This window comes from Octodon degus, unplaced genomic scaffold (genome assembly GCF_000260255.1).
Source record: "Octodon degus isolate 3935 unplaced genomic scaffold, OctDeg1.0 scaffold00118, whole genome shotgun sequence".
Taxonomy (NCBI): domain Eukaryota; kingdom Metazoa; phylum Chordata; class Mammalia; order Rodentia; family Octodontidae; genus Octodon; species Octodon degus.
The window spans coordinates 1943779-1970703 of record NW_004524694.1 but is presented as its reverse complement, the minus strand read 5'-3'; the positions used below and the strand labels follow the sequence as shown (position 1 = coordinate 1970703).

The window sequence follows — 26925 nt, the reverse complement described above, 5'->3', positions numbered from 1 at the left end:
GCATATGCTAAAATTAAGGCAATGTTCCACTTTGACACAATGTAACAAAGTCTTAAAGCCATTTAAATTTACATGTTTAATAATAACTAAATACAGATACACACATACAAAAACAAGCATATAATCTATCACTTTTATTTCTACAAATGCCAGTAAAGCCAATGGAAATATGATGGTGGCAATGTTAAGGTTGGAAAAGAGCAACTAACTATTTAACATAAGAAACTATTTCTATTTGCTATTTAAAGCACTTTTAATAAATTCTACTTTTCTACTGTGAAAATGCTTTTGAAACAGTAATCTTAACTTTAAATGAAGTCTAAAAGTAGTACAATTTCAGAGAGAAAAAAGGTATATATACTTAATAATATGTTCTCATCTTATGAAGTTCAACACCATTTTTATAGTGCACTAGCTTATTAAGTATCTTTTCTATGGACTACCTGGGATGATAGGGACATTTTACTCTACGATCTCCAACATATAATTCTACTATAGTAGGTGAAACATTGTTTAAAATTTCTAAATAAAATAAAACTTTTAAGTAAACATAATAAAAATTGTAATCCATCTCAAGGAACTATCATCTTCCACAAAAAAAAAAAAAGACTGGCTGTATGGTCCCAAGAATATCCTAAACACAACATGCCTACAAAGGCATCCAATCCATATTTACCAAACTGTGATGCCCAAAGAATGCAAGAGCTAGAAGATTACTACCAGCTGCTTTGGTAGTTCAATTGGTATGGTCTGACTTAGATTAGTCTAAAAAAAGAAGTTCAAATTATGAAAATCAGAAAAGGAATAAGAAAGATACTTAGGTGAGGGAAAGAAAGAACCAATGTAAGATGACCACAAAGGGAATGGAGAAAGCTAAAATGACAGAGACATAAGAGTAGGTAGGACAGCAGGAGCAGAAAAAAAAAGAAATGAACCAACATAATAAATGTGGATGTCACAGGAAAGATAATACTTTTAAATGTTCATGGGTAGGGGAGATCAAACAGAAAAGTACTCATGTAGTTGCACTATTTTCAAATGACTGCAAGTCTAGCTTGATTATAGGTCCTTATACTATGAACAATGTTTACATTTCACAGATCTTGAATTTTATGCCAAGCTTATCAAATAGTTCCATGTGGGTAAAACCTCTGATTAACCAGCAGGCATAAATTAAATCAATAAATAGTAAGCTTGGAGAATATACCATGCCACAAAAGTGCAATTAGTGTACTTGCTAACTGTTCTTTCAGGCTACAGATACCATTCACCATATGAAAGTCTAAACAGTAACAGAAACACTGCAGTAAATGAAGTACATATGGAAGGAAAATGACGTACTTGATGTTACACACAAAACCAGATCCATGAACAGAATTTTGTTTCTAATAGAGCCAAAAGTGTTCTCAGAAGATTATGCATGAAGTTATAGTAAAACATATATATATATATATATATATATATATGTATATGTATATATATATACACACACACACATATACGTGTGTGTGTATGATAAACTAAGTTACAAGAATTAATCTATTATAGAAAGTATACAGCCTGTCAAACTATTTCACTGATATATAAGCAAAAGATAAAAAAATGTGCATTTCTTTAAGGAAATGTCAAGTCATTTCTTTTTAGTTACTTTATAGCTGCAAAAAGAAACAAGCTTCCTACTTTGGGTTTATATTATCTGCATTCAAAACTTGAGCCATATGAGGAAATATTCCCTCATGAAGCACTTCAGGCATAAAAAGTGAATGCCTTCCTTTTTTGGTTTAATCACACTTTTAAGAAGACACTAAGATCAAAAGGACAGACACCTACTCTGAAAAAGCTTCAACTGGTAGTGAAACAACTGTAGATTTAGAAATCCTGATAATAATTCCACACAGTACAAACAATATTCGTGCTTCACCAGACTTTGCTAATCACTCTTCTAAGTAAAATAACAGAATGTTAAATATAGCTAAATTTTCAATGATGACTTTAAAATTTTGCATTAATGTAACAATTTAATCTAAATATTTTGCCTTCTGGGAGTGTAGGGGTGTGTGTGTGTGTGTGTGTGTGTGTGTGTGTGTGTGTGCAGGTGCATGGATATTTATGTATGCATGACAAGTGCAAAGCCTATAAATAGCTTTTAAGTTGTGAACTTGTATCAGCTACTGAAAGTTTAAATAAGAGCAGAATTTTCAAGTAATTGTCAGATAATTTAAGATTGTTACTTGTGACTTTTAAAAATGCTACATATGAAATAAGCATAAATTCTTAATGTGATAAAATAACTAAAGTCTCAAAAGTATTTGAAATTTCTACTGTGTAATGTTATATTTTTATAAAGCCATAATTATTTTGACAGTCCAACAGAGACATCAGAAAATGGTTTTAGTTATTGCCGAGTTCCAGTTGAATGCAAAAAAAAGGTTCACTAAATGAGTAAAATTAGAAAAACTAGGTTAATTCAGTTTATGAATTATCTTAAAACAGGCACATATTGTTATAAGCACAATTGTTTGGTCATATCTTCATAATGAAGTTGTACAGAGAATCATGATGTGCCAACACTTACACTATCATACTCATTAAAGCAGATTATAACATACTCTAATCTGATAAATATAATTGAAAAAACCTTTTTGTGTTACTAGGATATGAAACCAATGATCTTGAAGCTTTTCTAGAATAAAAGTGTACTTGACTCTTACTAGACTTATTTAAACAATATTTATTTGAATGTAACTGTCATTTCTATCATTATTTCCTCTGTTCCACTATAGCTTTTCTTTTCTCCCCCACCCCCCCCACCCTTTGGTAATGGGAATTGAACTCAGGACCTTGGCAAGCGCTTATTCTACTGAGCTATCTCCCCTGCCCCATTATAGCTTTTCCACATCAAATGGAAATATCCAATCATCCATAAAAATACTTTAAGATTTATCTGTATTTTAAATGGTTAAAATGGTGAATTTTAAAACCGAAAAAAATTTTCATGAGTGAATTATGATAATTTGAAATAAGACTAGCAATGGAAAAAGATAAAGTGTCAGAAAAAAAATCTATAAAGTACCAAAATCTTTGAAGATTTGGCATGTATTTTTGCACCTATATCTTCACACCTGCATTTTCAGGATGGGTACATGAAAATTTGTAACACTTTAGGTATAGACAAGTATAAATATGAAGACATGCACACATTTGCACACAGAGGATAAAAACCAAAAAGGTAAAGATATTTGCAATATGGACGCCTGACTATTTGTTTCACTGCTGTTTACCTCCCATTCTCATTTATAAAAGTAAAATGAAGTTAATCTCAGTAATCTTTTATGTCTATGTCACTTTTACAGTTATGAGAAAATGTCATTCTGTCTGGCCAGCTAAGGTTCTTAGAGAATTATCCTGTATAGAAATGAGAGTTTCTTTTCTTTTTTTTTTTTTTTTAAACATGGTAGCTTTTCATTAAAAGCAAAAAGACTGATAAAAGTGATTAGATCTGCTGGCACCATCAATGGTATAATCTGTCTACTGGGGCAGTTAGACAAGTACCACCGGTAGGTAGTTCATGCCACCTGCCAGTAAGACATGAGTTACAGCACTGTTATGAATGTGTTAAAACTGCTACAAATTTAAAGTAAATTTTACTATATAAAAATTCTTTAGTTATTCATACAATAAAACATGATAAGAAAAAAAAGCATAAGTCATTACTTCTACAATAAATATCCAGCTTTTGCTTTCTGATCAGTAGGTCATTTCCCAAATCACTTGTAATTGTTCAGTACAAATTCCTTATTCACAACCATTCATGTGTTACTATAATGAAAACAATTACACAGTATTGTCAGAACTTAGTATATTAAAATAATATTACTGTAATTACTTTGAGAGTAATCATACACCTCAAAGTAATCAATTTAAAGACAACCCCTAGCAAAAGTATTAGACATTAAAAGTAGGAATTGATAGGTACTAAAACTCCATAAGCATATGCTCAAATTAGCTCCAGTCTAGATAGTTTGCTAAATAAAAATATAAAAAGCTGCATATTTTTCAGTTATAGAAATATTAAGATCATCTCTCTAATGTAGACAGAATGAGATACAGAACTGATGAGAAGAGAATACAGCAGGTGCTTTCCATTTGATACTTATTATCCTGATTCAAGATCTTTTTGCTCTACCAAATTAAAAAAGAAAATAAAACAATAAATACCCATCCCCAAACAAAACTTCTACTATTTGTACGCAGTACAGACTATTACTCATCTCTAAAATATCCATTCTCTCTTCCCTTTCAAATTCAGAGGGTCTTAGTTATTATAATTTTTTTTTTTTAAGTTGGGGATTGAACCTGGGTCCTTGTACTTGCCAGGCAGGTGCTTAGACCACCAACCTATCTCCCTGGCTTAGTTATTATAATTACTAGCTGGGAATATGCTATGGTTTGAAAAGTGATGTCTCTCCAAAATGTCTGTATCTGAACCCTAAAATGATGGTATTAATTACTGGGACCTTTGGGAAGTAATTCAGTCATGAAAACACTGGCATAATATAAAAGGCTTCACTCAGCCAGTCTGTCCCTTTTTGTCCTTCTAGTCTTCTACAACACCAAAACAAATAAACTAGCTGCCATCCTGAAAACAGAGAGAAAAATGTCATCAGGCACTGAATCTACTTACATCCAGGAATGTGGCAAATAAATTTTTAGTATTTATAAATTTCTGTTCTAAGACTTTCTGTTATAGTAGCAGAAATAAACTAAGACAGTATGACATCACCTAGATAAAATAGTGTATGTCTGCCTTTTTTTGCACCTGAGCATGAACATATCTAAAAACAGGCATACGTGGAAGTTAATTGTAAAAAATACAAAATTGTATCAAAAAAAGAATAACCTTCTTATGATAGTAACTATAAATTTACTATGGCACCGATATAAGGTACAAAGTCTTATGTTTTCATAATTTTTTTCTTCTGTATTTGGTACTGGGTTTACAGGGTCTACACGGTCTCACTACATAGATCAGACTCACAGTGATTCTCCTGTTTTCAGCTCCCCAAGTGCTGGGATTACAGGTGCACTCCACCATACCCAGTCTCAATCGCCTTCTCAATGTGCCCTGGGGGTGGGACCAGTAGGGCACTCCAGGGATCAAACCCTATCTGTGGTGCTCTGCCTAAGCAGGCACTTTACTGGCTAAGCTATTAGGCTGTCCCTTGTTTGCATAATTTGAATGTAAGCTATTATTACAACCTAATTATCTTACTAGGTACTACTATTACTACTTTACAATGAGGATCTTAGATTAACTTACTCAGTATTTCAACTCATAAAGTAGGGATTTGAACTCAAGTCTGTATAATGTCAAAGTCCATAGCACTAACCACTGTGCATGTCTCTCAAGATTCTAAATTTTTCATATTGTTATGGCATAGGAGAAATTAAATGTAGTAAATTATTGCTGTGAGCAGAGGCAGAGGGAGTATAAATTTAATTCACTTCAAGATATAAAATAATTTCATATGGTGCTGAGAAGTCACCAGGGACTTAGTTGACTATTTTTTTTTCTATAATGAGTCATAAAGTAGATATTTCAATTATATAACTTCTATATTTCAATCATATAATTTGGGTTTTTTTCTTCTTTTTTTTGGGGGGGGGGTCTGTCTACCTATCTCTAAACACTTCAGTTTCCTAAAAGCAATCACTGACAGTATAACCTTTATTGGTAAAAGCCCCAAAGAAGAAAAATCTCACATTTCTTACTGTAATTATTAATGAAGTCAGATATTTACCCCATATTCTGGTATAACTTCTACAGATTAAGTTAGAAAATGACGATAACATAGTATTTTTTCTAAAACACATTAAAATGCAAAATACAACCAGCTGCCCATATTCATAGAAACACCCTTATAAAACTAAGGTTTCTAGGACCGGCGCAGTTCGATCCCTGGCAACACATGCCGTGCTGGCCTCAACCCCAGGTGCACTGAGCTGGAGAACAAGTCCAGATGTGGTGGTGCATGCCTGTAATCCCAGTGCTAGGGAGGTGAAAACAGGGGGATCACTACAAGTCTGAGCTGTGTAGTGAGATTCTGTACAACATACCAAAAAAAAAAAAAAAACCAACAACAACCCTAAGGTCTCTAGAAGAAAAGTATTTAATATTAAATGAGAAAAAATTATAAGACAGTACCTCCAACAGTTGACTGCATTTCTTCTGCTTTTGGAACAAAAATTCTGATCACACTGGCGTTGATATAAATCAAAGGTAAATTGCGTGAAGTCAGTGTATGGGTTCTTGTGGGCTGACCTGGAGATTTTCTTTTCTCTTTTTGTCTTGGTGGTTTTGTTTGAAATATACTTGCAATGGCATTAAGTAAAGGAAAATAAAGGACAATATCAAAGGCTTGTGCTGAAAGAAGAATTTCATGAAGAAAATGAGGAGAACCATCCAATAAACCTTCAGATAACTTATGAAAACTTCGTCGTTCATTTCTTGAGGTTAACTTGTGGCGGACATTTTTTGTTACTGCTTTTGTGTATGTCAGAGATAAAAATCCATGCTGCTGATGAGAGCCATCTAGAAGTTTTGTTGTTGTCTGTTCCACAAAAAGGAAATCATGATACACATTTCATTAGAAAAATAAAATGACATTTGAAACAAGAAAATAGCTGTAATATTCTGATCTTTTTGTCTTAGTCATTCTTTGTTTAATAAAAAGGTGACTGCTTAAGTCTGCACAGGAAAAAAGCTTCTATAACTTCTAAAATGACTGACATTCAAACTAGAAATTCACTATTAAATTTTTTTGAACAAATTTCTGAACCAGAATCCTGTTTTGCACATTAGTTAAAATAAAAATCAGACTACATTGGATGTATCTCATATTCCCAATTCCCCTTCCCAATAACTGAAATAGCTTTTGTTATTAGGGTACAAGGAGCGATGCTAAAAGGGGAAGTGAACTGGGAAAGAAAAAAAGGAAGAGAATATAATTAAGCAAAAAGTAAAAAGTGTAAAGTAACAAAGCCAAGCTGTTTCTGAGTCTATGCTATCCAAATGCTTTAAATCTTTCTTTCTAGTTCCTTTTTTTGTTGATGTCTTTAACAAAATGATATGGTAAGAAAAGGACTAATCTGTTTGTATATTACTGCTGGTTTTGCTTCTGGTTTTGCTTACAAATGTTTGTAAATGTCCTTTTTTAAGTCAATAATCTGAAAATTAAAAATCTTGAAAAGTAATCAGTTAGGGGTGTGAAATATAATCATCATTCCCATAATAGTCTGCCCCCAAAGTATGCTTTCACTGTTACTGATTTTCTCCTTTCTTCTATTCCCTGTTTTCCTTTTCTTTTTGGTTTCTACACTCAAAGGAAAAACAAGCAGCACCATGAAGCAAGAAGAAATGCTGCAAGTGTGACCATTATGCTTCTGGCCAGTGGGCAACAACAAATAAAGAACAGCCATGGTACAGCCCAGTGTGGAAGAGGACACAGTAATGCTGATATTTCCAGGTGTCTAAACAGCACTTCAGGGAGAAGCATAGTCTCATCATTAATCTAACTACTTCAACTGTAATTAGTATCTACTAATAGCAACATCCGAATTCTGGAAACGGTATAAAAGGTACTTCAATGTATAGATATTTTGATTTGGAAAAATGTTTAAAATATATTCAACATGAGCCTTCTTGAAAGGTAAGCTACATGAAAGAAAGGCTTTCATTTATCCATTATTATATTTCTGACTTCCTTAATAAAAGGGGAAAATAAACTGAGCTGGATTAATGTAAATTTTGGTTGACAAAGAGAAATAATCAACATTTAAAACTACTTAAAATAAGTAGAAAACACTGAAAATTTAAAATTTCAATAGAAAGCAATGAAGTTTGAATCATTTAGGAAAAAATGATAAACACTTTTGTTGGTTCCAGGAGTCAAACTCAGGAACTTGGGCTTGGCAGGCAGGTGCTGTACTGCTGAGCTATATACCTGGCTGTAATTTTTTATTTCTGTACTACTGTTTTTTTGACACAGGGTCTTACTGTGTAGTTTTTAAATAAGATTTAAAATTGAGAATGTTTTTACAGACACTACTGAACATTCCAAAAGATAAAAATAAACCTAAACAAAACCGCCAAGAATATAACACCATATTTCAGAGATTTTTTTTTCTAGTACAGAGAGAATATTAGAAAAAGTTCAAAATCAAATCAGAAAATACTACTGGCTATTATGCAAATATGCTATTAAACATTAAACATAGAAACAAAATCATTTAAATCTGCTGATCTTAAAAAAGAAAAGGGGATAGTTCACATATGCAATGATTCAATGATTTCTTAAATGAATGCTATCTGCTCTAAATATTTAAAAAGGTCATACACTTTGGCTTACTGAAGACTATCATTTAAATAAGCTTAAGAACATATTAATATGTATCATACTATTAGAAAATGATGTTTTAAACTTTTAAGACACTAGTATAAGGTACTGTATTTGTCTTCTAGTTATTCAATGACAGAAGTACATACTTGTCCAGATTCAAGACAGTACCAAATAATGTACTTTGAATTAGTTGTGAGGAGAAAACAAAGGTATAATAGGAGAAAAATAAAGGGAAAAAAATAAAGAAAAAGTCTCACCAAGAATCACAAAAACAATGACAAAAACACTATTGGTCAACTCTTGATCATTTGCTAGAGGCATAATTAGAAGAGTATTAAATTTAACATCCTACTATGATTTTCTTACAATGATGGTAAAATTAGTTTATCTTTATAAACCCAGGAAAACAACATCATGTGCAAGTGACTCAAGACACATTATATATAGTGAAAAGCCAATCCATAATTTGAAAATACACTATAGTTAATTTACAAATGAACAATACAGAGCAAAATCAAAATCAAGAGTTGACTACAGATAACTCAATTCTTTCTCTGGATTCCTGTTAAAGGGAATTCTGTGCCATAATTTAAAAGTTATTTCTTACAGAAGGAAAGAAGCCAGAGCAATTACTGAAAGGGTCCTGCTTGCTGACGGGTCGAACCAACAAGGTGCGTCTGTTCAGCTTGTCAGTACAGGAAAGGAAGACACCTCCACATTGCCCCAAAGACCAACACTCTTTCCCAAGGCTTGAGGTGATGGACAGGAGCAAAGAAGGTGGAAAGACAAAAAATAATAAAAGCCATAAGCAAAAACAAAATCAAAAACAAAAATAAAAACCACCAAAAAAGAAACAACAACAAAAAGATAGATTTTTATTCTGCTCAAGTTTGCATAGTTTTAATTTGAGCCATTGCTAGGTATCGCCTCTGTTTGGACCATCTTCTGCAAATGTGTTGTCATGAAAGTACACAAAAATAACTCCTTTTGGTAATTACCATATTTATTATGGTGAAGGAGAATATACCATGTACTCAGGAAGGGAAAGATTTTCAAAAGGACAACATAAATAATTCACTAAGATAAAGTATATTAAAAGCACCCTACCTTTGTCTTTTTGATAAATTCACTTAATTTCTACAAAGGAAGATGGTTACAAAACATGAGCAGATTAAAAGAATAAAGTTTTAAATTTACAACATAATTTTGGAAGAAGTAAAAAAATATTCTGAGCTCTAATTCTTGTAACCATTAGTCCTTCTGCACAAGAGAACTAAGATAAACAATTTGAAATATATCTTCAAAAATTGTAATTACTAAATGAATCTCACCACAGGTTTTTCTTTGCACTGTAGAAATATTCCTTCAAAATGTCCTGACTGCCAACCTTCCCCTGGCCTGGAAAACATAAGTTTACCTTATCTGTTCTCTTCAATTTTTCTCAAAATTGAGCATATATAACTATTTCAATAATTCTAAAGTAAACAATACTGTACTGTACCAAGACATGGATACAACAATGCATTCAATAGAACCATTGTAATAGCAACACACTTAGATAATTATGCATAGAACTATTTGTCCCATAGCAAATGGTACATTTATTTCCTTAGTTGTTAGTTTCAATCTCATCTACATGACTATAATGTCCATAAAAGTAGACTCTAAGTTTATCGTATTAAACATTGTATCCTTAGGACATAGCATACAGCTTGACATACAATACACATTTAACAAATGTTTAGATTATATGAATGAATGAATAAATGATCTGAATTTAATGTTTACATAACTTCAACATCAAAAGCAGGCATAAATTTCAACATACAACATTTATATCCTCAATAAATTACTTCAATTCTAACATATTGATATATCACTTGAAAAGATCATTTTGAATTAGATATGTATCACTGGAAAGGAACTAAAGATCTAAACATCAAAAGCCAATAAGCGATTCACTGTTAATAAAAAAGTTAGATGATTAGTAATATGACACGTTCTAATATATTTGCAGAATTATATGTATTATATTGTATGACACAATTTTTCATCTGTGACAGATTTGGTCATTACTGACAAACAATATGTTAACACTTTTTATTTATCATAAAAAATAAATAAATAAAAATTCTTGCTTTTTTTTTTTTTTGGTGGAACCAGGGATTGAACTCAGGCCCTTGCACTTAGCAGGGAAGCACTTATTCTACTGAGCCATCTCCCGGCCCCAGTTCTTGCATTTTTAACAGAACTAGAAAAAAAATTTTTTGAGATAGTGTCTTGCTATGTAGTCCAGGCTGGCCTTGATCTCATATCTATCCTCCTGCCTCAGCCTCGCAAGTGCTGGGATTACAAGTAGCACCACATCCAACTAGAAACTTTATAAATAAAAAGGCTATTTTTATGATATACAATATTATGTATAATGCTTTTTCAGGCACATAATAAAACACCGTTGAATGAATAAGGATTATGAATCTAAAAAGAAATTGACTTAAGGGCATGTCTCAATTCAAAAACTTTGAAACTGAAAATATGATGCCACATAAAGTATTTTTAGAAGCATTTGTGACTTTACAGTATATAAATTGTTTTCATTAAAAATTAAAACAAAGGGCCAGCCAAATAGCTCAGTGGATTAAAGCACCTGCAAGCAGGCAGAGGGCTGGGGGTTCAATCGCCAGGCCTGCAGTGCAGGGCTCCACCCCCTGGGGTACGCTGAGGGCAACTGAGAATGGGTGTGGTGGCGTGTGCCTGTGATCACAGCTCATGGGAGGCTATAAACAGGTGGATCACTACAAGTCCAATCTAGTAGTGAGACCCTGAACACCCTGTAGACCCTTCCCTAAAAAATACAAAAATAAATAATAAATAATGAATAAATAAACATTAAAACACCAGGATATAAAGGCAAAGAAAAAGGACTTTTATTTGGGAAATATTAAAACTGCTTTAGACTTTTCTTTAAAAAAATCAAAAATTGAAATTTTGCTATCATTATCATAAACATTATGATTGCATGCAATCTTACTTGAGATGTAAATTAATTAGAGAAGGAACAATGTGCTTTCAGAAACATCTACCACATGCATACGAATGATCTCTGATATCATCTTCAAAGTTCTAAGCAGCACAAACAGTTGCTCCCTCTCAAGTATATAAAGGATGGACAAAACAAGATCCATCAAAAACCAGATCCATCAACTGTGTTCCAGGTAACTTAGCAAATATAGGCCACACATAATAAAATGTGTAAGACAATTAGTAAAGCAACATCTTTCATTTAATATGACAATATGGATATTTATGCAGAGATTTGTTATTTTATAAAATATAACCTACAAATGCATGAATATTAAGTAAAATTAACCCATATAGCTCATAGTTAAGAACACTCTTTGGGAACAGTATAAAAATTTTTTCGAAAGTACGTAGTAAATTAAAAAGAAAACTTTGAGTGAATTGTTCAAAGACTATATAGCTTTTCCTGTATCAATGATTCTTCATTTACCTGCTTCTATAGTGATCAATATTGAAACTCTCTATTTTACATTTCACTTTGGTATATACATCTTGCACATCTATGGAAGCACTGAGATCTTCTAGTTCACTGACCATACAAACCTCTGCAAAAATAAACAAACATTATTATCAGTACAACACTTCATAATCATTGTTGAAATATATACACTGGCATATATATCTTGGATATGTATAGAGGCATACAAATTAAAAACTTGTAAGTCATACACCAAAAAGGCTTTACGACTAAGACATAAATTAAAGATAAGAAAAATTCCAGTAAATCAAGGTGCTAAATTTGGTTATCAGTCAAAGATCTTTGTGATATTATTAATGACCATGATACAGTGTACTAATTTGACCAATGAAGACTTTTTCTCATAGTCTTTGGGATGAATTTTTTTTTTTTTAGTGGGGGGGGGAACCGGGGATTAAACTCAGGCCCTTAAACTTGTCAGGCAAGCACTTGTTCTACTGAGCCATCTCTCTGGCCCCAATTTTAACACCAACATGCTAAATTTAAGTCTAACACAGTCAAAGACAATATATATAGATGTTACTTATTGATAAGATTCAATCTGTAGTGGCTAATAGACATCACTTGAATTAAACCTAATTTTTAATTGTTAAACTTTTAAATTTATTAGTAGCATACTGCAAACTAATAAAGATATATTTAATTATTTACAACAGTAAGTAAAACTAAGTCTAGTATTTATTCTAAAAATAGTGTCTAATATTTGAGAAGAAAGATTATCTCATACCTGTGCCTTTATTTTCAGGGTCTGGAGCAAAAAGCTTTATTGTAATTTTTGGGAGTACCCATTGCATCCAGAGACTAACACGTCCACTGGATCCACCAATGTTATTTGTAGTTTGTTCCAAAGTAACAGAATCTGAAAATGGTGAGTCATCACCTGCTTGTATAGAATCACCCTTGGGTGAAGAAAAATGAAAAACAAAAAAAATTAGTACCTTGAAAATAAGTAAAAATTTATCACTTTAAATCAATACTTACAAGTTTTCACGTCACATATGCTAATAACTATATAAAAGCTACTACTACATAATGCAAAACATATAATTATGTACTACTCAAAAGATGGAAATAGTTACAGTATCTGTGCCTGATATTCTAGTTTTCTTTATAAGATTCAAAGCAGTTAAGTTCGTAACAATAATGATATTGCCATAAATACAGTAAAGAGCCAAGTCCAAATGTTTGAGGGAATAAACCTTTTTTAAATCATGGCTTAAACATTAATTTATTTAATATTCATGCCTGCAATTCAGTGGAGTAGCAGAGTTGCTACAGAGACTCTATGGTCCACAAACTTAAAAGTATTGATCTCTAGCACTATACAGAAAAACTGTTCTAACTCAGGCACAGTGTTTGTAAAATCAATCTAGAATAACCATAGCAAAGTGACTGGCAGTTTAAAAACAACAAAAGCCAGGAATGGTGGCACATGCCTGTAATCCCTGAACCTGGGAGGCCAAGGCAATAGGATCCTTGGGAGTTTGAGATCAGCCTGGTCTATATAGTGAACTCAAGGTGAGCCTAGAGCTGCATAGTGAGACCCTGTCTCAAAAAGATGAACAGAGAGAGAGGGAGGGGGGAGGGGAGAGGAAAGGAGGGGAAGGGAGGGGAGAAAAAGCAAAATATTCACCATACCTTATATCTTCTTATATCTTTCAATATAAGAGGACGCATTTAAATTTAGTAGGCTTAAGAGTAGTTCTTAAAATGATTTTTAATGTTTTTACTATAAGAAAGTAGAGGAATAAAACATGAGCTTATTCCATTCCACAAATAGACTGAACTCTAGCTGTATAAGATCCTTCATTTTGTGCTAACAGTTTCTGTGAAAGGTTAATAGATTTCTTTTTTATCTTCTCAGTAGCTTTTAGTGGTCCATAGCAAATGATGCTCCTTTATTTAAAGTTAACTTGGAGTTAAAAAACTTTAGTCTCGCCAGGGAGATGGCTCAGTGGAATAAGCACTTCCCTGGCAAGCGCAGGGGCCTGAGTTCAATCCCCGGTTCCACCAAAATAAATAAATAAATAAATAAAATTTAAAAAAAAAAACAAACTTTAGTCTCATATGAAGAAAGGTGGCACTATAAAGACAGTGATCATTCACTGATCACTACTACATGTGAGAGTTAAAATCCTAAATTTTTATATCTATTTAAAACTCACCAACAGGGCCACTAAACAGCTTAGTAGATTAAAGCGCCTGCAAGCAGGCCCAGGGGCCACGGGTTCAGGCCCAGTGGCCACAGGTTCAGGCCCAGGGGTCACGGGTCCAATCCCAGGTCCTGCCATGCCAGCCCCATCCCCGGGGTGCACTGAGACAGAGATTGAGACTGGCTAGGGAGGCGCGCCTATAATCCCAGCACTTGGGAGGCTATAAACAAGAGGATCTCTATGACTTTCATCTATGCAGTGAGACCCTGTCCACCCTGTACTTTAAAAAAAACAAAAAAACAAAATAAAATCTCACCAACAAATTTTAGAGCTTTTGTTAGTTAATTTTCCATCCCTATGAGAAAATCCCTGAGATAAGCAACTTAAAAGAGGAAAGATTTACTTTGGCTCACAATCTCAGAAGTTTTATTTCACAGTCAAATAGCTCTGAAGCTTCTGGGCCTCTGATGAGGCAGTATATCATGGCAGAAATGCCTGGTGAGAAAAGCTATGCCCTCATGGCAGCCAGGAGGCAGATAATAGTGGAAAGATCTAGGGACAGATATAGCCTTCTAGGCTACACCCTCACTTGTCTACTTTCATCATCTAGTTCTACTTCCCAATGTGTTTACCACATCCCAACACTACCATTAAATTATCAATCTATCAATGAATCAATCCATGAATAAGCTTAGGGGCCTCATGATGCTCTTACTTCCTAACAGTGCCATCTCTGAACACCACTGCCTTGAGAACCAAGCCTTTAAGACAAACCCTTGGGGGACATTCTAGATATAGACCATAAGCCCATATACTCTAAGAACTGATCAAATACAATATAATCAGCTTATCTACTTAAAATAGGTGCTTTGTATGAGGTTGAAGCTATAAAATAATATGTGGGGCTTAAATATCAGTTATATAAACTTAATTAAGCTTTCTTGTATGCTAAGTACTTTAGATATTATTTCCGGCAAATATTTAAAAGTCTAACACCTCCTTTATAAAATGGGTTTTAAAATGGTATTTATCTCTCCTGTTAAGGCCAAATAAGAATATAAATATGAATGAAGTTTACATATAGCAAACACTTCATGAGTATTTGGTATCATTATCATCATTTAGCCTGACCAATACTAAAACAATTGTATAATCACGTTCTTATAGAATTGAGTATCCCCTTTGTCTTTTTCATTTTGCCACATTCCTAACTTTAACAAAATTTCCTTTGCTGTACATCCTTAATCTGTAATAATTCATTGTTGCTTTGAATGTCTTAAACAAAACTCATTAAAAATGTTAAGCAGTCATGATCAGCAGTGAGAGTCAGAACGAAGCCCAGCTTAACATTTTAGAGACAGCAAAATAAGATAGTCAGTATACAATTAGAGTTACAATGCTACCTTCTATGGATAGTTTGTGAAATCTGAATCTAATCTCTTAAGTCATGAGCCTGAAAACAGCAAGAAAGGTAAACAAAACCCATATAAAACCCCACAAGGGCCAACCAGATAGCTCAGTGGACTAAAGCGCCTGCTTACGTAGAGCCCAGTGGCCAGGATCCCAGGCAGGCCATGCAGGCCCTGACGCCGGGATACCCTGGGATGGTGATGTCAACTGGGTGTGGTGACTTGCACCTGTAATCCCAGTGCCTGGGAGGCTGAAAACAGGAGAATCACTATGAGTCCAATCTGTGTAGTGAAACTCTGTAAACCCCATACTAAATACATTAAAAAAAAAAAAAAAAAACCACAAAACTCTGCCCTTATTACCACAGATACAACATTCTGACAAGTGTACATTTTAGTTCCTTATGTGAATCTTTTATCTTGAACTCAATGTTTTACAACATCACTAAACCAGAAGAAAATTCATTTTCCCTGAAACCCCAGAAAGAGAGAAGGCCTAATGAGAAAGACTCACAGACTGACAGCCAGGTGTTTAGGAAGAGCTAGGTACCATCTACAGAAAGAGTATGCCCAAGGATTTAAAAGTAATAGAAATGTATAGAGTCAAATTCACTGAGTCCCACAAACAACAAGCAAATAGCTCACTGTGGGGTTTTTAGACAAATAGTTTTCTAAAACAAGGAATCCTAAATCTGCTATTTAGGATTAATTTTTTTAGAACATGAAAATCTATTTTTTCAAAAATCAGACTTTTGCTGTCTAACAAACATCCAATGAGAAGCGCAATTAATTCCAGGAGACGATGCTTTTCACAAAGCCAAATTAAAGCCACTAATGTGTTTAGAATGCCCTTTTCTAGGGAAAGTTTCTTAGAGAAGCAAGCATTAGTTAAATCCTTTTTTTCAACCATTAGAAGGACATCATCTTCCAAGAATGGAAGAGTACAGAGAAAACAGTAACTAAAATCAACAAGACCTTGATTTTAACACTACTGGGTGTACGTAATAAGAACACTATGAAAACTGCTCCAAATTTAGCAAGCACTCTTGAGACAAAGCTTTGCTCTAGGGACCAGGGAGATGACTCAGTAGAACAAGCACTTCGCTGGCAAGTGCAAGGGCCTGAGTTCAATTCCCAGTTTCACCAAAAAAAGAAAAGCTTTGCTCTAATTCCTCATGCAGTTTCAGTCTTCATTTTGGATTTATAATATTTGGTGTGCTATTGTTGAACATGTTTGTGCATTTATTTTCTGCTGTTTCCAAATCTATAGTGAAAATCAGGCCAGAAATGGAGATGCTGAACTATTTTACTACACCTCGGTAGGCAAAGTGTAAAATGAACAGTCAAAATCTTAACCATTTTGTTGCAAATTGACCAAAATACTGCATTTATTTTCCTAGGTGAACTTATCTGGGTTCATCTGGAAGAGTAAACTCTTAGGCCCTTCATCTCTGGGATGCTCACAGCTTTGGCTACACTGTTAACACTTTCTTAACAAAATGATTGCAGCATTCTTGCTCAATCACAGAATTTCTCAAAGGCTAAACACTTCTACCACTGTTTGTACTAAGTCAACAGTAACAAGTGGCCGGCTGGAGTCTCCATTGCCTTTGCTCTCACTCTAAGAATGCAAGGGTAGGAAAAATGATTAAATCCCTTTAATCTTAGTATTTCAGTCTCTCACTCATACTTCCCCCTCTACTGAGAGCCAGACTGAAATTCAGGAAGCTGGAGCTTCATCTGCAGGAAATCATGGTGCTCACTGTCAACATGACAGGGTGAAAAGATTTACGCATAGTTTAAAAAACAAATCATACAGAAATCACATAAATACTTCTATTTAATACAAACAATTATTAGAATAGGCTTCATAAAACTAGATTCATTTCTAGTAAGTCTTAAATATTCAAAAGAATTTAAGGTAGTTTTGACTCAACTAAGCAAAAGACCTCACTACTTGACAAAATAAACTTTTTAAATTTTATAAACCTTTTTGAATGTAAATTAAAAATTTAAAAATGTAATTTAAAAATTAGAGAAATAACCTGAAATGAACATTTTCAAATAGGAAATGCATTACATACAAAATATGATATTGAATGGCATATGAAGGCTAAATAAAAACTTTCATTGCTCTGATACAGTACCTTTGTTTTAACTATAACTATATTTTTAACAATATCTACTCTAGTAGGAGGGTAATATAAATGCTACACCCACATTTTGAATAAAATTCCTCACCAAGGATTTGGAATAAAACTATGTAAAGAGAAATATCAAGTGCCATTTAATTTCAGGAAAATACTTAAAATATTATGAGATGGTACTAAAATAGCAACTGAGTAAAAAGTTCAAACAAAGAAAGTAGAAGATTTATACAGTGAAAAAACATGGTACTCTGAGAAATGAGATTGAGGAGGATTTGATCAATGATGTTTAATATTTTTCCATAAATTAAGTTGCCATTTGTATTTCTTCCTCTGAGAAGTATATATTCATCTTGGATGCCCATTTTTGCATTGGGTTTTTTAATTTGTGGGGCCTGATTTTTTTCTAATTCTTTATGTGTTCTAGTAGAAGGCCTTTTGAAGGGGGATAGTTAGCTATAATTTTTTTCCACTTTGTGGATTTTCTTTTTACTCTGTTGGAGATTTTCATGAACTGCAGAAACTTTTGAAAAAGATGAGATAAAAATAAATATCTCCTCTAAGTCCTAAGGTAAATAAAAGTCTTAACATTGATCATATTATAACTATTTACATAAAATTTTTTTGTCCTTTAAGAGAAATGGGCTAAGCTATTTGAAGATACTCCTCAGGGAACAAGTTTCCTAGGTGTTAGGTTTCAAATCTATGATGGAGTATTAGTGATTTTCCACTTTTCTTTCTATACTGTCTAAGTAAGGAAATAGGATATAGTTGTTGCTTCTCTAGATACTTTTCCCTGTAACTCCATGTTATCTTTTGTGAGCTGCTGTACACATTCATTCTTGAATACTAGTTTAAGAATGATGTGCATTAAGATTCTTTCATTTTCAGTTCTTTGTCAGTCAAATCTGATTAATTCCATAGTCAGCAAAAAATAAATTCACTGTTGGTATTTTCACGACTTATCACTGTAACCAGCCAGAAAACTCTTCAAAATTCTTTCTAGAAATCAGCTGCAATCGTGTAAAAACATATTAACATCAGAATTCATTTTTATGTGCTTGTTTCCTTGTTTTGTAGTACTATGAATTGACCCCAAGGACCTTACACATGTGAAGCAAATGTTCTACCAATAAGGTAGATACCTAGTCCAAAATTATTTTGCATTTAAGCAATTGAGCAAAATCTTCCACAATTTTCTTCCTTATCTTAATCTCTCCCTCTCTTAATTACCTCTCTGGCTAATTAATGTACATCATTCTTGGAGTTTGTTATACTGTGGACGTACCAAAACAAAATTTTCACCTATTTCCGATTTTTAAAAATTCTTTTCAAATGTTACTTCTATTACATAATACTCATCTCACAAAAGAAATTTAATTATTCCTCTATGATGCACAGTGTATTTATTTATGTTACATTTGACAATCAAACCATCCTATCCTTTTTTTGTAGGTTCTGCACTTCAGTTCTAGAGTGTGAAATGCACATGACCCATGGTATGAATGACAACCTTTACATGTATAATCAGCAGTTATAACATTCCTAACTTTCCTGTATTACAATGGCTGTCAAATCTTTCCAAAAGACTACTTTGAAACTATGTACTCATATTAATTTTCATGTCATTGTGAACACAATACTTAGCAAAGAACTGTTTAATAGAACATATTAATTTTTTTAAAAAACTCAAGAGATCTAGACCCACCATTTTTCTCAATTGCAAAACAAAAAGAAAGATCAATCTCCCATGACTTAGATCACTGCTGCTTGTTAAGAATTGGAATTAAGGAAAGAGATGTTGCTTGTATAAAGGATTAAACAGATCTATTACAACATGTCTAAATTTGCCCTTCTGGAAGCAATTCTCCCAAACTCATTGCTGGAGGCAAGCATTACTCTGATTCCAAAACCAGAGAAAGATCCAACTAAAAAAAGAGAACTACAAACAAATCTAATGAACATAGATGCAAAAATCCTCAATAAAATACTAGCAAACAGAATACAACAACTCATCAAGAAGAATACACATCACAACTAAATAGGATTCATCTCAGGAATGCAGGGATGGTTCACCATACACAAATTCATACATATAAGACAACACATCAATAGAGCAAAGAACAAAAACTACATGATTACCTCAATAGGTGCAAGAAAAACTTCTGACAAAGTCCAACATTCATTCATGATAAAAACCCTACAAAAGATCGGAACTGATGATTTATATCTCATTGTGATATAAGCCAGCTATGATAAACCAACAGCCAACATCATACTAAATGAGCAGAAACCGAAAACCTCCACTTTAAAATCAGGAACAACATAAGGATGTCCACTTTCTCCACTCCTATTCAATATAGTTCTGGAAACATTAGCCAGAGCAATTAGACAAGAGAGAGAAATAAAAAGAATAAACATCAGAAAAGAAGAGGTTAAATTATCATTATTTGCAGGTGACATGATACTCTACATAGAAGACCCACCTAGAATCATGTAGTTTTAATAAATACATTCAGTAGCATAGCAGGATACAAAGTGAAAATTCAAAAATCATTAGCATTTTTGTACACAATCAGAGAACACACTGAGAAATTAGAGAAACTATGTTTTTCAAAATAACATCCAAAAATATGAAATACTTAGGAATCAAACTCACAAAGAAAATAAAAGATGTATAGAGTGAAAATACAGTACACTGAGAAAGCAGACTGAAGAGGATTTTAGAAAGTGAAAAGATACTCCTTATTCCTGTATAGGAAGAACCAACATTGTAAAAATGGCCATACTCCCAAAATTGTTAAACAGATTCAATTTATTTCCAATTAAAATGCCACTAGTATACTGCACAGAGGTAGAGAAAACATTCCTAAAATTCACTTGGAATGAAAAGAGACCTAGAATATCAAAAGCAATGCTTGGAAACAAAGGAAAGACAGGTAGCATCACAATCCCTGACCTAAAATTATACTGCAAAGCTACTGTGATAAAATGAGCATAGTACAGGCTGAGGATCAAAGGAATGGATTAGAAGACACAGACACAACTACAAACATACTCAGCCACCTATCTTTGACAAAGTGGCCAAACATGTTCAATGGAAGAAACACAGCCTCTCTAATAAATGGTGCTGAAAAACTGACTTTCCACATGTTGAAGGCTACAATGAGGCCCATGCCTATCACCGTGCACTAAACTACAGTCAAAATGGATCAAAGATTTAAACATTAAAACAGAAACACTAAATCTCCTGGAGGAACCTGTAGGCAGATATCCTAGGTAGAAAGTCCCTGAACAAAAACAAAACTGCATGGGAAATACTTCAAAGAATCAACACTTGGGATCTCATCTTTCTGAAAAGTTTCTGCATTTCAAAACAAATCTCCAACAGAGCAAACAGAAAAACCATGAACTGAGAAAAAATTATAGCTGACTCCCTCTGACAAAGGCCTTCTAGAACATACAAAGAATATAAAAAAAAAAAAAAATTAGGCCCCCAAATTCAAAACCCAATCCAAAGTGGGCATCTTCATGAGATGAATATATACTTCACAGATGAAGAAATACAAATGGCAAGTAAATATACAAATAAATGTTTAACATCATTGGTCATTTCAGAAATGCAAATTAAAGCAGCACTTAGATTCCATCTCACCCAGAAAGAATGGCTAAGATCAAGAAGTCAGCCAATATCAAATGCTGGATGGGCTTTGGGAAAAAAGGAACCCTTTTCCACTGTTGTGGGAGTGCAGACTGGTACAACCACTGTGGAGATCAATGTGGAGATTCCTCAAAAAGCTTGCATTGTAGGACCCATTCACCTCAGCTATTCCCCTCCTATGTACTTTTCATGAGCAACTGAAAACATCATGCCACAGCAATATATTTACACTCACGTTTATAAAAGCAGCACAATTTGTCATAGCTAAATCTTGCAAGTAACCCAAATGCCAACTAATGAGGAATGGATAAAAAAAGATGTGGCATTTTTACTTAATGGAGTATGATTGAGCTATAGAAAAGGATAGGTTTGAAGCTTTTATTGGTAAATGGATACTCTTAAGTGAAATAAATCAGACACATATGCAAACATCATATTGAGTCCTTAGTGTGAAAACTGAAAGAGAAAACAAAATCTGAAGACAAAAGATACTGGGAAAAGGGAGTGAACTATATCAAAAGGAAGAATTTACTGCATTGAGGCGATGGACAGGAGAGGGAGTGGGGGAAAGAGATATCTATATTTGTAATCAGGATGGTTTGGACAAGTGTACTGTGAATTTCTGCTGGTCTATGGAAAAGAACAGTTGGTGCTTAATTTGTTTTGTCTTTTTTTTTCCAATTCCTTTACTTTTTTCTCTTAATTTTTCAGATTTTATTTTCTTTCTTCTTCTAATTTTGCATTAATATACTTGGCATTATGTGTAGCTAATTAAAAGACAATACTTTAAAATGAATAAAGAAATAAATAGAAAATAAAATTGGAAATGAGACAATACTATGTATTAAACCAAGTACTGTAAAATTCATATAAGTATCTTTATTTGGCAGAAATCTTTATCATTTTTAATTTTTTGTTTTAATATTATTTTATACTTTAAAAATAGAAAATTTTAAAATATATACATAAGTAAATAAATTTGCTCTTCTGAGTTTGTTTGATTTTACTAGGTTTTTTGTTTTGTTTTTTAATGTCTTTTGGTACAGGGTCTCTCCACATAGGTGGACATAGGTAGGACTCATAGTGATCCTGTTTTCAGCCTCCCCAGTGCTGGGATTACAGGTGCTTGCCACCACATGCAGGGTTGGGGCAGCTGCAGCGTGTGGCAAGGGGACCGAACGCTAATTTTACTGATTTTTATGCTAAAAAAATAGTCTTTTTACTAGATTGTTTCCATTGTATTATTTCGGCAGCAGCTTTGTTTCTATGTGGAATACTTGTCTCCAAACCAAACCAAACTGTAATCCCTTCTATATACTATAGAATAGTAACCCTCAATGGGAAAGGTCCATAGAAGGTGATTTGGAAATGAATGAAGAGCTTTTGGTTGGCACAGGACTGAGTCTCAACTAGCTCTTAAAAGTTAGGTGTACTAGGGATTCAGGATGTCCTGTGGTAAACAACTCTCATGCAAAATGAAGCCTGTCTCATAGACATATCACATGGGTGAAATCCTATGCATAAATACTTTGTTATACAATCTATTTTATTCCAGACCTTACTCATTGTATCAGCTAGTTCACAGAAGAGCTGAAAAGAAAAACAACAACAAAAATCTAAACTCATTTTTTTTAAACTTTTGTATTTTTTAACCATAAGAGATCCACAAATGCAACTGCTAAAACAAAGGATTGAACTATCTTTGTTTAAACTTTATCAAGTTTGTCACTATCTCAGGAAATCATACAACCAATTACAATATTACCTGTGGTATTAATATGGACCTAACAAGTTTATAATAGTCCTCATCTTCACAGTGATTATGTGTTTGATATAATCAGGCCAAAGCATTTATCCAATGAATACATATTATATAATAATTTATTTTCCCTTATATTTGATTTATTGTCTATTTTAAAAATTGTGTTTATATACAAGTTATACAGTTTTAAATTTTGATTTCATGTTGTATCTTTTATTTTTCTTTCAGGATAATAAGGTTATAAATTAAAATGTTTGTTTTGTAAAAAGGGCACTAGCAACCAGGTGACACTATATTTTCATTTTATCCTTCTTTTCTTTCCCTCTTTCTTTGCCCCTCCCTTTTCCCTAGTTTTCTCTTCCTTTTGAACACTCTCTTTAGAAAAATAATGATGCACAGGAGTCCAAGAACACCCATAGAAGAATACCAGGCAAGGCAAGCAATTAAACAGAGAGACAGTTAACCTATGGTATTAAAGCTAATGAGATTTTTATGAGTGAGGAGAAGAGATGGAAGATACTAGGTCTCAGAGGCTTGAAAACCACCCAACTAAAGGTAAAACCCTGGCTCAAAAGGGACTGAGGCACAGAGGTTCTTATTTTCACTCAACTTCTAAGTTTCCATATTCCTAAGGAAACATAGCCTTGCTGTATCTCAATATCTACTATTTCATAGCTATATGCATGGTTCTAAATTATACCATAGCCTACTGAAAGTGATAAAAATTCTTGGACCTAAAAGGTCTATCATACTCAGTGACTGCTACCAGAGTTTCACAAAAGCTCTATGAATCTGTCAGCTTCCACAGTGGTGAGGTCATCTTCAGTCTCAAATATGCTATGTAACTCTGTTATATATTACCCTTCATTTGAAAGGAGAACTTTTCAGAAACACTTACCTCAGTAGTAGTTCCAATATCAGCAGATGGGCTGCATGTGCTAGCATCTGGAGGAACCGTGCCTACACTGCTTCGAACTGGAGAACTGGGGACAGGGCCTGTCACAGTCTCTGAATAGGTTGAGGATGTACTCAGATAGCCTTTCTTCTGAATTTTATTCCAGACCTTATTCATTGTATCAGCTAGTTCATAAAAGAGCTGAACCTGACCACAAAAGAAAATAACAACAACAAAAAAAACCAACAAATCTTTCAATTTATACTCACAATTCCCTAAAATGATATTTTAGTACAAGAAAACAAGAATCTTCAAATATTTACCAATATATCATTATTCTTGATTTATTCACATTTGTAATTTGTTTCATACTCACACTGTGATATCTTAAACCTAGCATTTCTTTGGAATAAAACCATGCTAATAAGTGCAGCTGATAATGACTTAAGATATAAACAATTAAACAAACCACGTCTTCTAAACAAAGGACAAGATCAAAATTAGAAAACCAATACAGCTGGGGAGATGGCTCAGTGGAATAAGTGCTTCCCTGACAAATGCAAGGGCCTGAGTTCGATCCCGTTATACCAAAAAACAAAAAAACAAAAAACAAAAAAACAAAAAACCAAAACATCCCAGGATGCACATTTTGTGAAATATATAATCACTGTCATCCCTCACTAATTTCTACTTCTAATTTTTATCTTTCAGAAGTATATAACTGAAACTAGGTTTCTTCTTGGCAAAATAAACTGAAAAAGAATTACACAACATAGAACAATAAAAGCAAAATGTTACATATGAGACTTTTCTATAGATAAAGAACATATTCAACCTACTACTCCCCTGGGATATGTCATTCCACTATTCAGAGAAAAAAACTGTTTAACTTGCACATTGTTTGACTGAGTTTTAAGATATTTACACAAGATTTCATAAATAAGCATTAATCATGGAATTTGTATGACAACACATTGCCATATACTTTATAAAACAAGCCCAAGATAAAAATGCAAACACAATATATAAGCAAATCCACAGCTGGATACCATACTCTGCTTGCCATTTTTTAAAAAAGTGAAATTCTCATAGTTACAAGAACTTTCAGCCTCAGGACACAACCAGATGATGAAGCTGGCTTCTTATGTGGGCAGAACAGATGCATAAAAACACTGTTGGCAATCCTTATTTGATATAAAACAGTACTCTAGTGTAGTTTTCTGCCTTTTGTATAATAAAGTCTCAAATCTAAGGATATAGCTATTTGTGTTTAAAATCAAACTTATGGGTACAGATTTAAAAAAAAAAACAACTTCTTAGAAAAAGTTTAGTTTGAAACTTCTTCCTTCATAATCATGTGTCTCTAAAAATAAATATTTTGGGCCCAAATCAATTTTTGAAAAAGATTATTTTATTTTTTAAAAAAATAACATGATAAGTGGAGTCTAAACAAAGGAAACAAGTTCTATATACTTTAGTGTATGAAATTTACTTATGAGAAATATTATTTCTAATTCTCTTTTACTATTATTAAACATTATATCAAGGTTCAGCACAAATATATATAGGAAAAGGGAGCCAATGGGCCTCTTTTTTACTTAGCTTCCAATTTTACTGAGGAAATACACCCTTACTATGTTTAGCCTAAAAGTGTCTATAAAGTGCTACCAGTGACATAAGCTTTAAAAAATATCTTTTTCTTTTATTTTCGAAGAAGAAAGTTGCTAACACAAAATTTAGCCTTCTACCAAAGTGAGGCAATTAATTTGAGGATAAATGTTCAGTTTTTATACTTCAATTAGCATGTATCCCATCTAAAGTTACAATGCAGTACCACTTTCTATCTAGTAGGATGTCTGAAATTAAAAAGCCAACTATTAATGTACAACAATTTAAATTTTCACTCTTAGCTGATTAAAATATAAAATGCAGTATTTATTTTGATAGTTTTCAAAAAGACACAGACCTTCCATATAATCTAGGCATTCAATTCTAAAGTATTTTTCCCAGAAAAATGTCCACAGAACGATATGCATACAAATGTTTATATCACCATTATCTATAATAGCCCAAATTTAAAAAAAAAAACCTCAAATGCTGAGTGAAAAAATTCAAGTACATATATGTGTATATATAAGGGAATATTATTTGGCCTCAAAAATTAAGTGCTAAATTTTACATAATAATTTAATCTAGGTGATCTCTATTCACATTACATTATTGAGCTGCAAAATACAACATGATTGACCTATGACAACTCAATCATGCAGGATTGCCAAAAGATGTATTTATGTTGCCATCATTACACTTTCAGAAGATTTTAAATTACAAAACAGGTGAAAAACTTCAAAGCAATTCTTAATCTAATCACCAAGATCATTGTGGCTTAGTCAACAGAAAATATTTAAGAGGACTCTTCTGATAAAAAGGATACTTACTTTTAAAACCCATCACTTTAACCTTCCTTTTATAAATCCAATGTACCAACCTGGGGATTAGAGCATTTTATTTCCAGGGACTCTAGGTCAACATGGAGACAGACAACAAATGAATGTCTTGCATCCGGTCCTGTAGCAATTAGTTTTTGAGATGTGACAGCTAGAGTAGAGGTACAACCCATAGGTTCAACTAGGCAAAGTGTCATTTGCTTTCCAAGAAGGGTATATATGCTGAAATGATGTAGGCTGATGGTCCAAGGAAAAGCATCACCTGATAAGGGGGAAAAGGAAGAAGGCATATAAACAAAGCATCAGTTAACTGTTACATGATAGTCAAATGACTTTTTAATGTTTAAAATACAAAGTATTTCATATTGTAAAAAGCAAAGTATAAAAAAGCAAAGTACAGTATCCTTGAGATCAAGTGCTAATTTACACTATTTTTACTTTTAACAATGTTTATTATAAAATGTTTATTAAAATGAATGTTATAAACAATACA

General features: G+C 33.1%; 1 protein-coding gene across 1 annotated transcript in view; it reads right to left on the bottom strand.

Moving 5' to 3' along the window:
• The window catches only part of Vps13b (vacuolar protein sorting 13 homolog B), an 881657-nt gene that overhangs the window by 401271 nt on the left and 453461 nt on the right, over nucleotides 1-26925 (bottom strand). Inside the window, 6 exon segments of the mRNA XM_023699943.1 lie at nucleotides 6206-6611; nucleotides 9731-9797; nucleotides 11911-12025; nucleotides 12686-12857; nucleotides 23989-24192; nucleotides 26474-26694. Of these exon segments, the coding sequence (XP_023555711.1) occupies nucleotides 6206-6611; nucleotides 9731-9797; nucleotides 11911-12025; nucleotides 12686-12857; nucleotides 23989-24192; nucleotides 26474-26694 (1185 nt within the window).